General features: G+C 41.6%; 1 protein-coding gene across 2 annotated transcripts in view; it reads left to right on the top strand.

The window, feature by feature from the left end:
• LOC122794633 (RAP1 GTPase activating protein) overlaps nucleotides 1–11,625 on the top strand; it is a 1,835,311-nt gene that overhangs the window by 1,453,903 nt on the left and 369,783 nt on the right. For both annotated transcript variants that reach the window (XM_044063215.1, XM_044063214.1), the window contains exon 13: nucleotides 10,869–10,940. In XM_044063215.1, coding sequence (XP_043919150.1) covers nucleotides 10,869–10,940 — 72 coding nt within the window. The remainder of the gene's footprint in view (nucleotides 1–10,868; nucleotides 10,941–11,625) is intronic.

Here is an 11,625-nt window from a genome sequence, read left to right as displayed (position 1 = left end):
TGGTGACCTCATTTATCTTTCCGCTGTCCTTGTTTCTTCTAGGGTGGGCTTTTTTTCTTCTCTCATCATAGGCTGTTTCTGGCCTGACCTCATTTTCCTTAATGCTGTCCTTGTTTCTTCTAGGGTGGGCTCCTACTCTTCTCTCATGATAGGCTGTTTCAGGCCTAACCTCAGTTTCCTTAGTACTGTCCTTGTTTCTTCTAGGGTGGGCTCTTGTTCTTCTCTCATCATAGGCTGTTTCTGGCCTGACCTCATTTTCCTTAGTGCTGGCCTTGTTTCATCTATGGTTGGCTGTTGTTCTTCTCTCATCGTAGTCTGTTTCTGGCTTGACCTCATTTTCCTTAATGTTGTCCTTGTTTGTTCTAGGTTGGGCTCTTGTTCTTCTCTCATCATAGGCTGTTTGTGGCCTGATCTCATTTTTATTTCTGCTGTCCTTATTTTTTCTATGGTGGGCTCTTGATCTTCTGTCATCGTAGGCTGTTTCTGGCTTGACCTCTTTTTCCTTAGTGCTGTCCTTGTTTCTTCCAGGGTGTGCTCTTGTTCTTCTCTCATCACAGACTGTTTCTAGCTTGACCTTATTTTTGTTAGTTCTGTCCTTGTTTCTTCTAGGCTGTGCTCTTGTTCTTCTGTCATCGTAGGCTCTTTCTGGCCTGACCTCATTTCTAACAATTCATGAATCTTCCTTGTCCATATGCCCTCCCTGTGTGTGTCTTTCAGGCCAAGAGTTTATGTCTTGCTGTTTGTTAGTGCTCAGACTTGCTGCTTATCCTTTAGAGCTCTCTGGGGTTTTGCATAGGGGCGTTTTCAGTGTATGGGAATCAACCCATCCATGGGATCCACCAAGTTGAATTTTTGATGCTATAAATAGCAGGTGTGTTCCTAGTGAAACTGTTTATCTATGAAGATGAATTTCCATCAGAATCTTTTATGTGTGAGTGTGAGTGCATATGTGTGTGCAGGCATATCTGTTTGTCTTTTAGGGGTTCTTTCAACTGGCCTTGGTTGTCTGAATCCTGGTAAGGACGTACTTATATATGTATTTCTAAAACTAGGGTGATAAATCTTCCCTTTTATTTTTGATCTGCTAGAGCGTGCTTGCTACTGCCAACAGGGGGGTGTGCTTGCTACTGCCAAAGGTGAGGGGTGAATACTGAAACACACAAAAGATAAGCAGACCTGTGTAGTCAATGTGTGGTTTAATGATCATGCATAATCACAGGCGTAGTTGTATTCACAAATGTTAAAGTTACTAAAGTAACTTTAGTAAGTATAGTAGTCACCAAAGTTAATAAATATTACCTGTGGCAGGCACCATTTTTACAACTACAACCACCCTTTTCACTATCATATGTTCATTTATCAGTTAACTCTGTTACCTGATTGTTTCCAGCCCCCTCATAAGAACAACTAACAGGGTCTCTACCGCTTCCTCCCACCCTGCCCCTATTTCCTCCCGCTGATGGTCAAGTCCACCTTTATTACACTCCTACAAACCCCTCTCATCTTTCCAGTAGCCAACCACAGCACTAACCCAATACTACACTCCTCCATCTTTTTTTTCCCCTACTATTACAGCTCCTCTACTAACATGCAGCTACAAGCATACCTTAACTATGCTCATTGCATGCACTCTCCATCCATATCTTACATCCTACCAAAGCTCCATCATTCCCCCACTCAACCACTACCACTGTACTACTACTCACACCACACTCATGTCTCACCCTCACTCAGCTCCTCTCACCAACTCAAGAACCATCCCTATGCCCCACATATTCTACCAACTATATTACTCAAACATAAAGCATCCCTACAACTTAACACAGTAACCCTCCCACCATACCTGTTACCCAAAGAGCACATTCATAAAGTTTCTCTTATAAACAAACACATTCAAAAACTGAGAAAACTAATAACCTCATGCATATCTAAACTATCCCAAAGTGGAGATATCCACCCCAACCCTGGCCCTACCATCTCCAACCCCAGTCCTCATAATCAGACTAGAAACCACAACTTCTCCCATATTACAGCCAATAGAAAGCCAAGTGACTTCCTTCTACTAAGCCTAAATATTAGAAGTATATCTAACAAAGTCCATGAACTCCATGCCACCATAGACTTGTACTCCCTAGATATAGTCATCCTGACAGAAACCTGGCTAAAACCTCTCATTACCAGTGAGCAAATACTCCCTACAGGTTATGGCATACTAAGAGTAGACTGGCTAAACAAGAAAGGAGGCAGTGTAGCTATAATATTTAAACAGCATCTAAACATCCAGATCTTAAAATCATCAGCTCCACAAATAGGCAATGAAGAAATAATATATACCAACCTCAAAATAAGCCAAAACAAAACCATCAACATAATTGGATGCTACTTCCCACCTGGCCAAAATATCCCTCCACTGGAAAACTTCCTCAGCTGGTCTAACCACCATCACCCCCAAGAAACTATAATTTTAGGTGATTTCAATATTGACTGACAATGCTGTTCTGGCAACCATCCAACCCATCATGTATACCTTCATGGCTTCACCCAACTAGTCCAGTCGCCAACCAGGATAAATAAAAACTTCAGCAAGCACACTACCCTGGACTGGATACTAGTCAATAAGAGCCCCAAGTCATATATAACAGGGTGCTTATCAGATAGCCTCAGTGATCACTCCCCAACATTCCTACTCAAAAAATACCTATACCAAGCTAAACCTGTCATCTACCATCAAATAAGTAAAAAACTAAACTTTAACCCACTCACATTCATCTCCTCCCTCAAAGAATGTAACTGGCAACCTCTAAAGTACCTCAGTCTTGATGACGCAGTTGAATTTTTTAATACTACCTTCTTGAGCATCCTTAATTACCATGCCCCCATAAGACTTTGCAGAATCAAAGCACAACCCTCCCCATGGCTACAGAAAACCACTAAGTCAGAAATGAAAAACAGGGATAAAGCCTGGGAGCTCTGGCGCAAAACCAAAACCCCCTCAACTAGACAGAAATTCCTAGAACTACGCAATAGAATCAAAAAGCTAATAAAACAGGAGAAATTCCAATACTACCAGTTTGCCCTAGACTCTTCCCAACACAGCCCCAAACAATTCTGGTCCTCCATAAACTCCATCCTCCTCCCAGGTAAAGTCAGTACCCCTCCTCCTAACATCCCTCAATCCTCAGAAAATATTGCTACCTCATTCAACACACACTTCACACAAACCATACTATCACTAGCTAAACAACACAGCTTCCCCCTCCTCAACCCACACTTTCAACTAGTAATCTCCCCACTGTCCTCTCTTTTTCTCCTGTACCTACCTCCAACATAAAAAAACTGTTAACTAAACTTAAGCCCACCAGATTAGCAGCAGACAACCTCTCAAGTGAATACCTACAAAAAGCAGCTGATGCTCTGGCCTACCCAGTATCCATCTTGATTAACCAATCTCTGTCAGAAAGTTACGTTCCCACACTGTGGAAAGTATCACATATAATTCCCCTCCACAATGGCGGACCCTCCACAGAACTAACCAATTACCACCCCGTAGCTATTCTCTCTTCACTCTCCAAAATACTAGAGAGATGCATACACTCTCAGGTCTCAGACTACCTCCTCACTAACAACTTCCTTTCCAATACTCAGCATGGTTTCCGACCAAACCATAGCATCACCACTGCCTTACTCTCCTTTACTAACGCTATCCTTCTGCATAACAACAATGGCTATCTCTCCTCTGCTACTTTCCTAGACCTATCTAAAGCATTTGACATGGTCCCACACAAACAACTTATCTCTGTCCTCAATAACCTATCCTTATCACAATCAGTCACCAACTGGTTTCAGAGTTACATGTCTGACCGCCAACAATCCGTTGTATGGCAGAATGACATATCTCCCCAACTACCTGTCTCCATAGGGGTTCCCCAAGGATCCATCCTTGCACCCCTACTCTTCTCTGTTTTCAACAATAATCTAGCCTCTGCCACCAAACATGGCACACTCATACAATACGCAGATGACTCGACCATCATCTGCTCAGCCCAGTCCCTACCCAAACTGCAAAAAGTCACACACGAAGCCTTTTCCTCTGTTGAAACTTGGTTATCCGATGCCCAATTAATACTCAACCCAAACAAAACTAAACTACTCATCTTCCAACCCACCAAACATACTCAAAACAACTCTCACGTTAACATCACAGTAAAAGACAACACCACTATATACCCAGCTGAACACACCAAATTGCTAGGAGTAGAAATAGTGCGTGAAAGCGCTTGTTCTGTCCTAAAATAAATCTGTTGTTTTATTCATCGTGGTGGTTCCAGTGATTTGTCAGATTAGATTAGGAGTAGAAATAGACAATAAACTAAAATTTGACATTCACATATCCATGACCATAAAAAAGTCCACGAAAAACTAGGAGCGCTATACAGAAATAAGCAACTTCTCACCAAAGCAGCAAAGATTTCAATAGCAAATTCCCACCTTATCTCCACCCTACTTTATGCCTCTCCAATATATACCAACCTAAGGCAATGCGATCTAAACAAGCTAGAGACCTGCTACAACAAAATGTAAATTAAGCCACAGGGCATCCTACCGTAGTCACCACTGTCTCTCACTTGCTGAACTGGGTTGGCTTGAACTCCCTCACCTCCTTCAATGGTATCAACTATCACTTGCCCACAAACAATAAACCACCCACTAAATCCCATCCCTCCAGAATCTACTCCAACCCTATCGCACCACCAGATCACTAAGATCCAGCAACAAAAATCACTTGCAGATCACTAAAGCCAATAACTCTGCTGGTGAAGCACTATTCTCTTGCACCATAGCCAAATTATGGAACTCCCTCCCACCCACAATTACCTCCATACCATCATGAACCCACTTCAAAACTTTACTAAAAGCGCACCTAAAAACATGCTGGCTATGCCCTTGCAACTCCCACTCTAATATCACCCACCCCATCCAACCACTACCTTTCTTTCCACTCCACTAACTACCTTGATTATAGCAAGCTCAGATACTCATAAGCCTAGTACTTATTATACAGCAGGAACATCTTCTTGTAACATTTGTTAATGTCTGTTATGTACTTCACAGATAAAGATTCTAGTTGTCTACTGATGTACTATGTTCTTCATCTGTAAATATATTTGTAAGTAATTGCTATATAAATTGTTAATTGCTATGTAATCCAATGTAACTACTGTCTGTTTATTTTAACTGTAGGGCTTTTCTCCCGGGCCTCCACTGAAAATGGACCTACGTCCAGTCGGACACTCCCGGTCAACAAATATAAATAAATAAATAAATAAATAAATAAAATGTGGAATCTTAGAGGAAAAGGATGCTTAATACTAGATAGTACAGATCATAAATCCAACCATAGGAACCATCGGTGAAGGTCCTCTTCATAGGTCAGATTATACATTATCAATGTATCCATTATTTATAGCACAGTCTCCATGTGATTTATTTATAATAAGACAACATTCTACACAACAGAAATTTTGTTGTAGTTTCTTCCTGCTATTTATTTGAGTTAAGTAGTGAGTGGGTGCAGAGTCATTATGGGCTCTGCCCATCAGGGCATTCTCGTAAACAAAAGATAAATAATGCCAGATAGTGTTACAGGTACCAAAATCAGCACATCTGTAGTGGCTGCAATGGGATCCTTTTATGTTTTAGACTGACTACTTTCTTAGTAACCTTTAGAAATCTGTCTTTAAGACTGGATTTGTAATAATAAATTTTCACCAGATATATGTGAGGATAATTTACTTAAAATGGGAAACCCTTGAACCTTCCACCATAGCTCATGTTGGAGTAACCAAACTGAGATTTACCTCATTGGACTATATGAAGAGAGACATGGCTGAGCTCTCTTGAGTATGTGTCCCAGGCAGGTATGTCTCCAGCCTTGAGCAGCAATACTGCCCTCACCTAGAATGATGCCACAGTATAAATAAAAAAAAGATTGATTTCAATAATTGGCTTAGTTTTTGCTGTCATTCCAAGAGGACCTAGTTTCTGTCAGCCTGGGATGACATGGTCAACACACCTTGCTGATTTGCCAGAGACGGTTTGTACCTGGCATCACTAGGATTATGGCTGCTGGCAAAGGTTCTTGCCTCCCTCCAGAGTGCCTTGTTTAGCCAAGGTGTCAAAAACAAAACTGCTGACATGAAAATTGCCAACCATAACAAAATAAGGGTTATGCTGCTAAACACTAGGAGCTCAAACGAAAAACTTCACACCCTGGAAGAACTTCTGTCACTGGAGGATGTACATGTCTGTGCAGTCACGGAAACTGGTTCAAGACCTCAGAGAGTACTCTGACTTTTCAAGGCTACAATGCGTTCCACACCTTCAGACTGCAAAACAAACATGTGAGAACCAAAGGAGGAAGTTGTTTCTATCTATATTAGAGATTAGTTGACCTCTCAACTAGTTAGACTGGACAACTCCATGAAGTTACTCCACGTACAGATTAATGTGGGTAAGACCCCCATTCAAGTCATAGCTAGTTGTAGATCCCCTTCCATGAATCATGATGCACATGAGGCCTACTTGTCCCAACTGGAATTAATTCAAATATTGCCAAACACTCTGGTCATGGGGAATTTTAATTATCCCACCATCAACTGGGAAATCTACTCTAGCCCTAACTCACTAGCACAAACGTTCCTTGACTTTATTAACTCAAATGTCCTGGGTATTGACTAGAGCATCTGTGGTGTTACACTGAGATGAAATGGCTAGGCTTGAAATGACTTCTGGGTCGATAGACTAGTAACCTCCTATGATCCTGTAATTCTGTTATTGTATGACATGGTAAAGCCTTTTAATGGTCACCTAAAACATAATCTTAGGAAAAACTATGAACTGATAAACAAATAACTTTCATGTATTGTTAATGAGTGAGAAAAGAAACTGGCCCAGAAAGAGCCTACTGATATTTTATACCTAATCTCAAGTATCCCCATTTGCTCTTTTTGGGTAGTTTGCAGAGCAAGTTTATGGACAGAGTTAGGTCTGTGATTGACACCAGGTATCCCTGTCCATGAGGGACATGGGTGCCACCCAGGGGTGAATTTGCGGTCTCCCAATCCAATTATCCAGGTTGAGCTTGAATAGGGTCAGTGAGGACCTCTGTTTTACATGAATAAGAAGTCTGTTCCAGAGAAACAGCAGTCTCTGGAAGGCATATCTGTCTCTCCATCATGTTCTGTTAATGTCACAAGCTAGGCTGAGATCCCTAGAGTGAATGACTCTTGTGCCATTTGACTTGTAAATATGCAGCATTTCCATTAGGGCAAGTTTGGAGATTGCACTGTAGGCCTGGCACAAGTTGTCTCTCAGCAGCCTTTAAGATACAGAGTAAAATGATAGGGCTTTCAGCCTGTCCATGTAGGTCATGGTTTGGAATCCCTGTATTTTCTTAGTGAGAAACCTCTGAGGTCTCTCAAGCTGCTGCAAGTGTCTGGTGAGGTACATGCAAAAGGGTGCATTATATTCTATTAGTGGTGTGATAAGGGTTGAGTACAGTGGAGTTATAGCATCCCTTGACCTGGATGCTATGCCTTTGCTTATGAGGCACACTACATGGAAGGCTTTCCTTATCACTGTGGAAACATGGTGGTCAAAGTTCAGATTGCTGTCAACCTGTGTTCCCAAGTCTTGCACCACTGGGTTGAAACTCAGGGGGGGAGGTGCTGTCAATTTTGAAATTTGTAGGCAATTCTGTTTTGTCAAAGAGAATAATAATGCATTTTTTTGCATTTAGTTTTAGACCATGGCTTTGGCACCAATCATTTGCTTGTGTCAGCCTTTCTTGTAATATGATGACATCATTGGGGGACTCAATGATTGCTCCCAGTTTCCAATCACTAGCGAACTTGGTAAGCCAAAGACCATCTACTTTGGCCTGGACTTCTGAGAAATAGATGCCAAACAGTAAGGGGCCCAGCAAAGACCCCTGTAGTGATCCACTGGTGAAAGGTCTACTGGTGGAGGTGAAGTCACAAATTTTGACATATTGTGTTCTGTCAGTGAGCGAGTTGGCTACCCATCTAGTAATATAAAGGTTAATCCCTACCTGGGAGAGTGTCTCAATGATTCCATAGTGAGGAATTGTGTCAAAAGCCTTGACAAGGTCAAGATAGTCTGTGTGCACTGTCTTACCTTTGTGAAAGTCTTTGATGACATTCTCAAAGAAGTCTACCAGATGTAATAAGCAGGATCTACCCTTAAAACCAAACTGGGTTGGGTCCAATGTTTGGAGGTTGCCTATGTCCTTGTTGATAAGGCCTATGATAATTCTTTCATTGGCTTTGCAGATGAGGCTAGTTAGAATTATGGGTATGTAGTTCCCAGGGTCAGTTGATGGTCCACCTTTGTGCAGGGAGATTACTGTTGATGTTCTCCATTCTGTAGGAGCACAGCCAGTTCTCAAATTATGATTAGAGAGAACATCAAGTGGGTCCACTAGGTCTTGTTTTAGACTGTTTAGTAATCAACCTGGAATATTATCTTTGCGTGTTTGTGTGCATGTGCATGTGTGTGTCTGTGTGTGTTTGTGTGTCTGTGCATGTGTGCTAAGCCAAGGTCACTGGTATGCAGGTTTTTCCCTTTCTCTGAGGTGCTTGCCTTTCCTCAGAGTTGGTTAAATTAGGAGGGGTGCATGGAAGGCTGTAGAGTGACAACAATAGTGAGTTTGTGTATCACCTCTGTCCTTTGGATATTGCCCAGTGTCTCCCCTTCCTTTGCCACATCAACCCATTCATTTCTCTCTTGGGGTGGGAGCTAGGTACATCAAACCATCCAACCTTTGCAAGAGACTGAAACCCCACTCATTCCCTGGCTGGGGGAACTCAGCAGTCCAGCTGTATAGCAGACAAGTGAGAAATAGGCAGTAGGGACCAAGACAGTCTGCCAGACCCAGTAGATTCCCTCCCAAGCCCTTTGGAACTCCTAACCCCAACACCTCCAGAAAAATGTTGCCTACAGTGGGGAAGTTCCCATCTCCCCATACATGATGTTCCCCTCAGCTTATTGCAGTGCATCTTGGGAAGCATAGATTGGTACTAGGGTATTGGCCCTAGACCCTGTACAAGCTTAGCCATAACAATTCCCTGGATATTTCTTCTCACAATATGTACTTCCCTGGACCCCTGTCTAGCAGGGTGACTGACATGATCCCTGGGGTGAATTTCCTTTCTCCCATCCAATCGTCAATGTTCCTTTTGAAGAGGGCCAAGGAAGCGCTCTGCTTGACATGTATGGCCAGTCTATTCCAGAGGAACCTATCCCTCTAGCATGTTTTGTTCATTGTGATGACAAGGTTTAGATCCCTGGAGCGTGTGACAATGAGGGATTGGGATTTCTTAAGTGGAGCATGTCCAACAGCTCAGGGTTTTACATGGCCTTATATGTTAAACAGAGATCACTTCTAAGTAGATGATATGCCACAGAGTATAGCTGGAGTATTTTTAGATGTTCAGCATAGGGCATCTGCTTTAGGACTGTGATAATTTTAGTACGGTATTTCTGTGGCCTCTCCAGTTGTTGCAGATGTCTTGTGAGATACATACCAAATGGGGCATTGTACTCTATAATAGGTCTAATGAGGGATGAGTACAGTGGGCCAATGACCTCCTTTTTTCTGGATGAAAAGCCCTTAGTGATGAGGTGTGCTACATAGAAGGATTTCCTGACTGTTGTGGCGATGTGGTTATCGAAGATTAGACCACTGTCCACCTGTGTCCCTAAGTGTCTCATCACACTTTCAGTGTTTAGTGTACTGCCACCTATGTGGTAATTCATGGGTACATGTTTTTTCCCAAAGGGGATAACTATACATTTCTTGGCATTAAGCTTGAGCCCATGGCTCTGGCACCAAGCATCTGTTTCTGTAAGGCCCTTTTGTAGAATATCCACATCATTTGGGGATTCAGTTATGGCTCACAGTTTGCAGTCATCTGCAGACTTTGTTAGCCAGAGTCCCTTAGTGTTGGCCTGTACTTCAGAGAAGTAGACGCCAAACAAGAGCTGTCCCTGGACTGAACTCTGAGATACTCCACTTGTCTGGATTTGGAGTTGGCTACTTTTACAGTCTGGGTTTGTGCTGAGCAGGCCATTCTTCATGGGTGCAACACCTATTACTTCTACTAGGTACCAGCAAAGTGGTGAGCTAGGGTCCCCTCCCTCCCGCCTCATAATTGTTAAGCCACTGTCTCCCCAGCACAGCTCCCCAGCATCCTTGTCACTAATAAGATATCTGGGTTATTATTCAGAGCTTCATTTGTTTGCACCCTGGGGGTAGGTAGCATGTTTTATGTTTGATAAACACGGTACCTTTCTTCAGGACCTCTTTCTTGTGCCATAATAAATCTCACAGTGTTTTTATTCCACAGGCCACGTGCACTGAACGCTTCTTCATTAATGTAATTGCCACATTTATAATATGTAAGCATTTTAAAAAAAGTGGAAAGTGCCAGAGAAATGTTGGTTCATTGAAATGTCTTGATATCCTTAACATCATTATTTTTTGATTTTCTTAATTACCTTAGTCATATTCAGTAGTCATGGCTATGCCCTAGCAAAATTTAACATGTATTTTCTGGTTCCTTTTCTGTTCTTTTTTTTTTTTTGTATGTTGTGTGCATACTGCTTTTTGTCTGCATTTGTAATGTATTCATGTTTGTTGCACTATGGATATTTCATGCATGCTTTAACTCTACTGCTTTCTGGTTTTACAACTTTCAATGTTTGCCACTGTTTTTAATTTAAACTGTGGTCTCCACCTCTGGGAGTGAAGATAAATAAATGTATTTCTTAATGGCGTATGTGTTTAGGTATCTGTCACAGCCCGGGATGATGTACCTTTCTTTGGCCCCACACTGCCTGATCCTGCAATTTTCAGAAAGGTAAGTTTATATAGCTTGACCTATTTTTTTATAGCTCATAATGCCCCAGTAGAAAGTGTTTTATCATACGTGACATAGAATAAATATTGTTTGCCTTTAGTGGGGTGAATATTGCTCTATTTCAATGTTCAGTGTAATGAATTACAGATTCTGAGCCTACTAGGGCCATTTAAGAGTTTGCCTAAAGATACATAAAAGCTGAGATAGTCATTTGGACTGAGCCCCTAACTAGTCATTGGTTTATCAGTGTTCTAGTCTGTTAAACAAATTGAAATAAAATAAAATACAGCAAATTCTTAAACCAAATATCCCGAGACATCTTAAAGTTCCATACTCACTGCAGATCTTATGTGCGCTGGCAATGTATTACGCAAATATCCAGCCCTAAATTGAAAACAGGAGATCTAGACTTTGGATTCAGACAGTTATGTAGTTTTCTATGTAAAGAAAAATTAAAAACCTTTATAGCTACACATAGCATTAGCAGAATCTGACATTAAGGATCTTCTGCTTAGATTGTCTGTGCACAACTCCATTTGGACCAAAAAGTGATTAGATTTGATCAAAGCTGTACACCAGTGAAGAAACGTACATTAATAAATCAATTTATGTTCATCTAGTCACTCTTGTAGGTTCATAGGTTCCTTTACGTTTCTATAACTTTATGACTAACTGGCCTTCAGCA

Source organism: Protopterus annectens, chromosome 2.part1 (assembly GCF_019279795.1).
Source record: "Protopterus annectens isolate FY-2018-M chromosome 2.part1, PAN1.0, whole genome shotgun sequence".
NCBI classification, from domain to species: domain Eukaryota; kingdom Metazoa; phylum Chordata; order Ceratodontiformes; family Protopteridae; genus Protopterus; species Protopterus annectens.
Note: the sequence above shows the minus strand (reverse complement) of the source record. Positions and strands in the feature narration are given on the sequence as shown.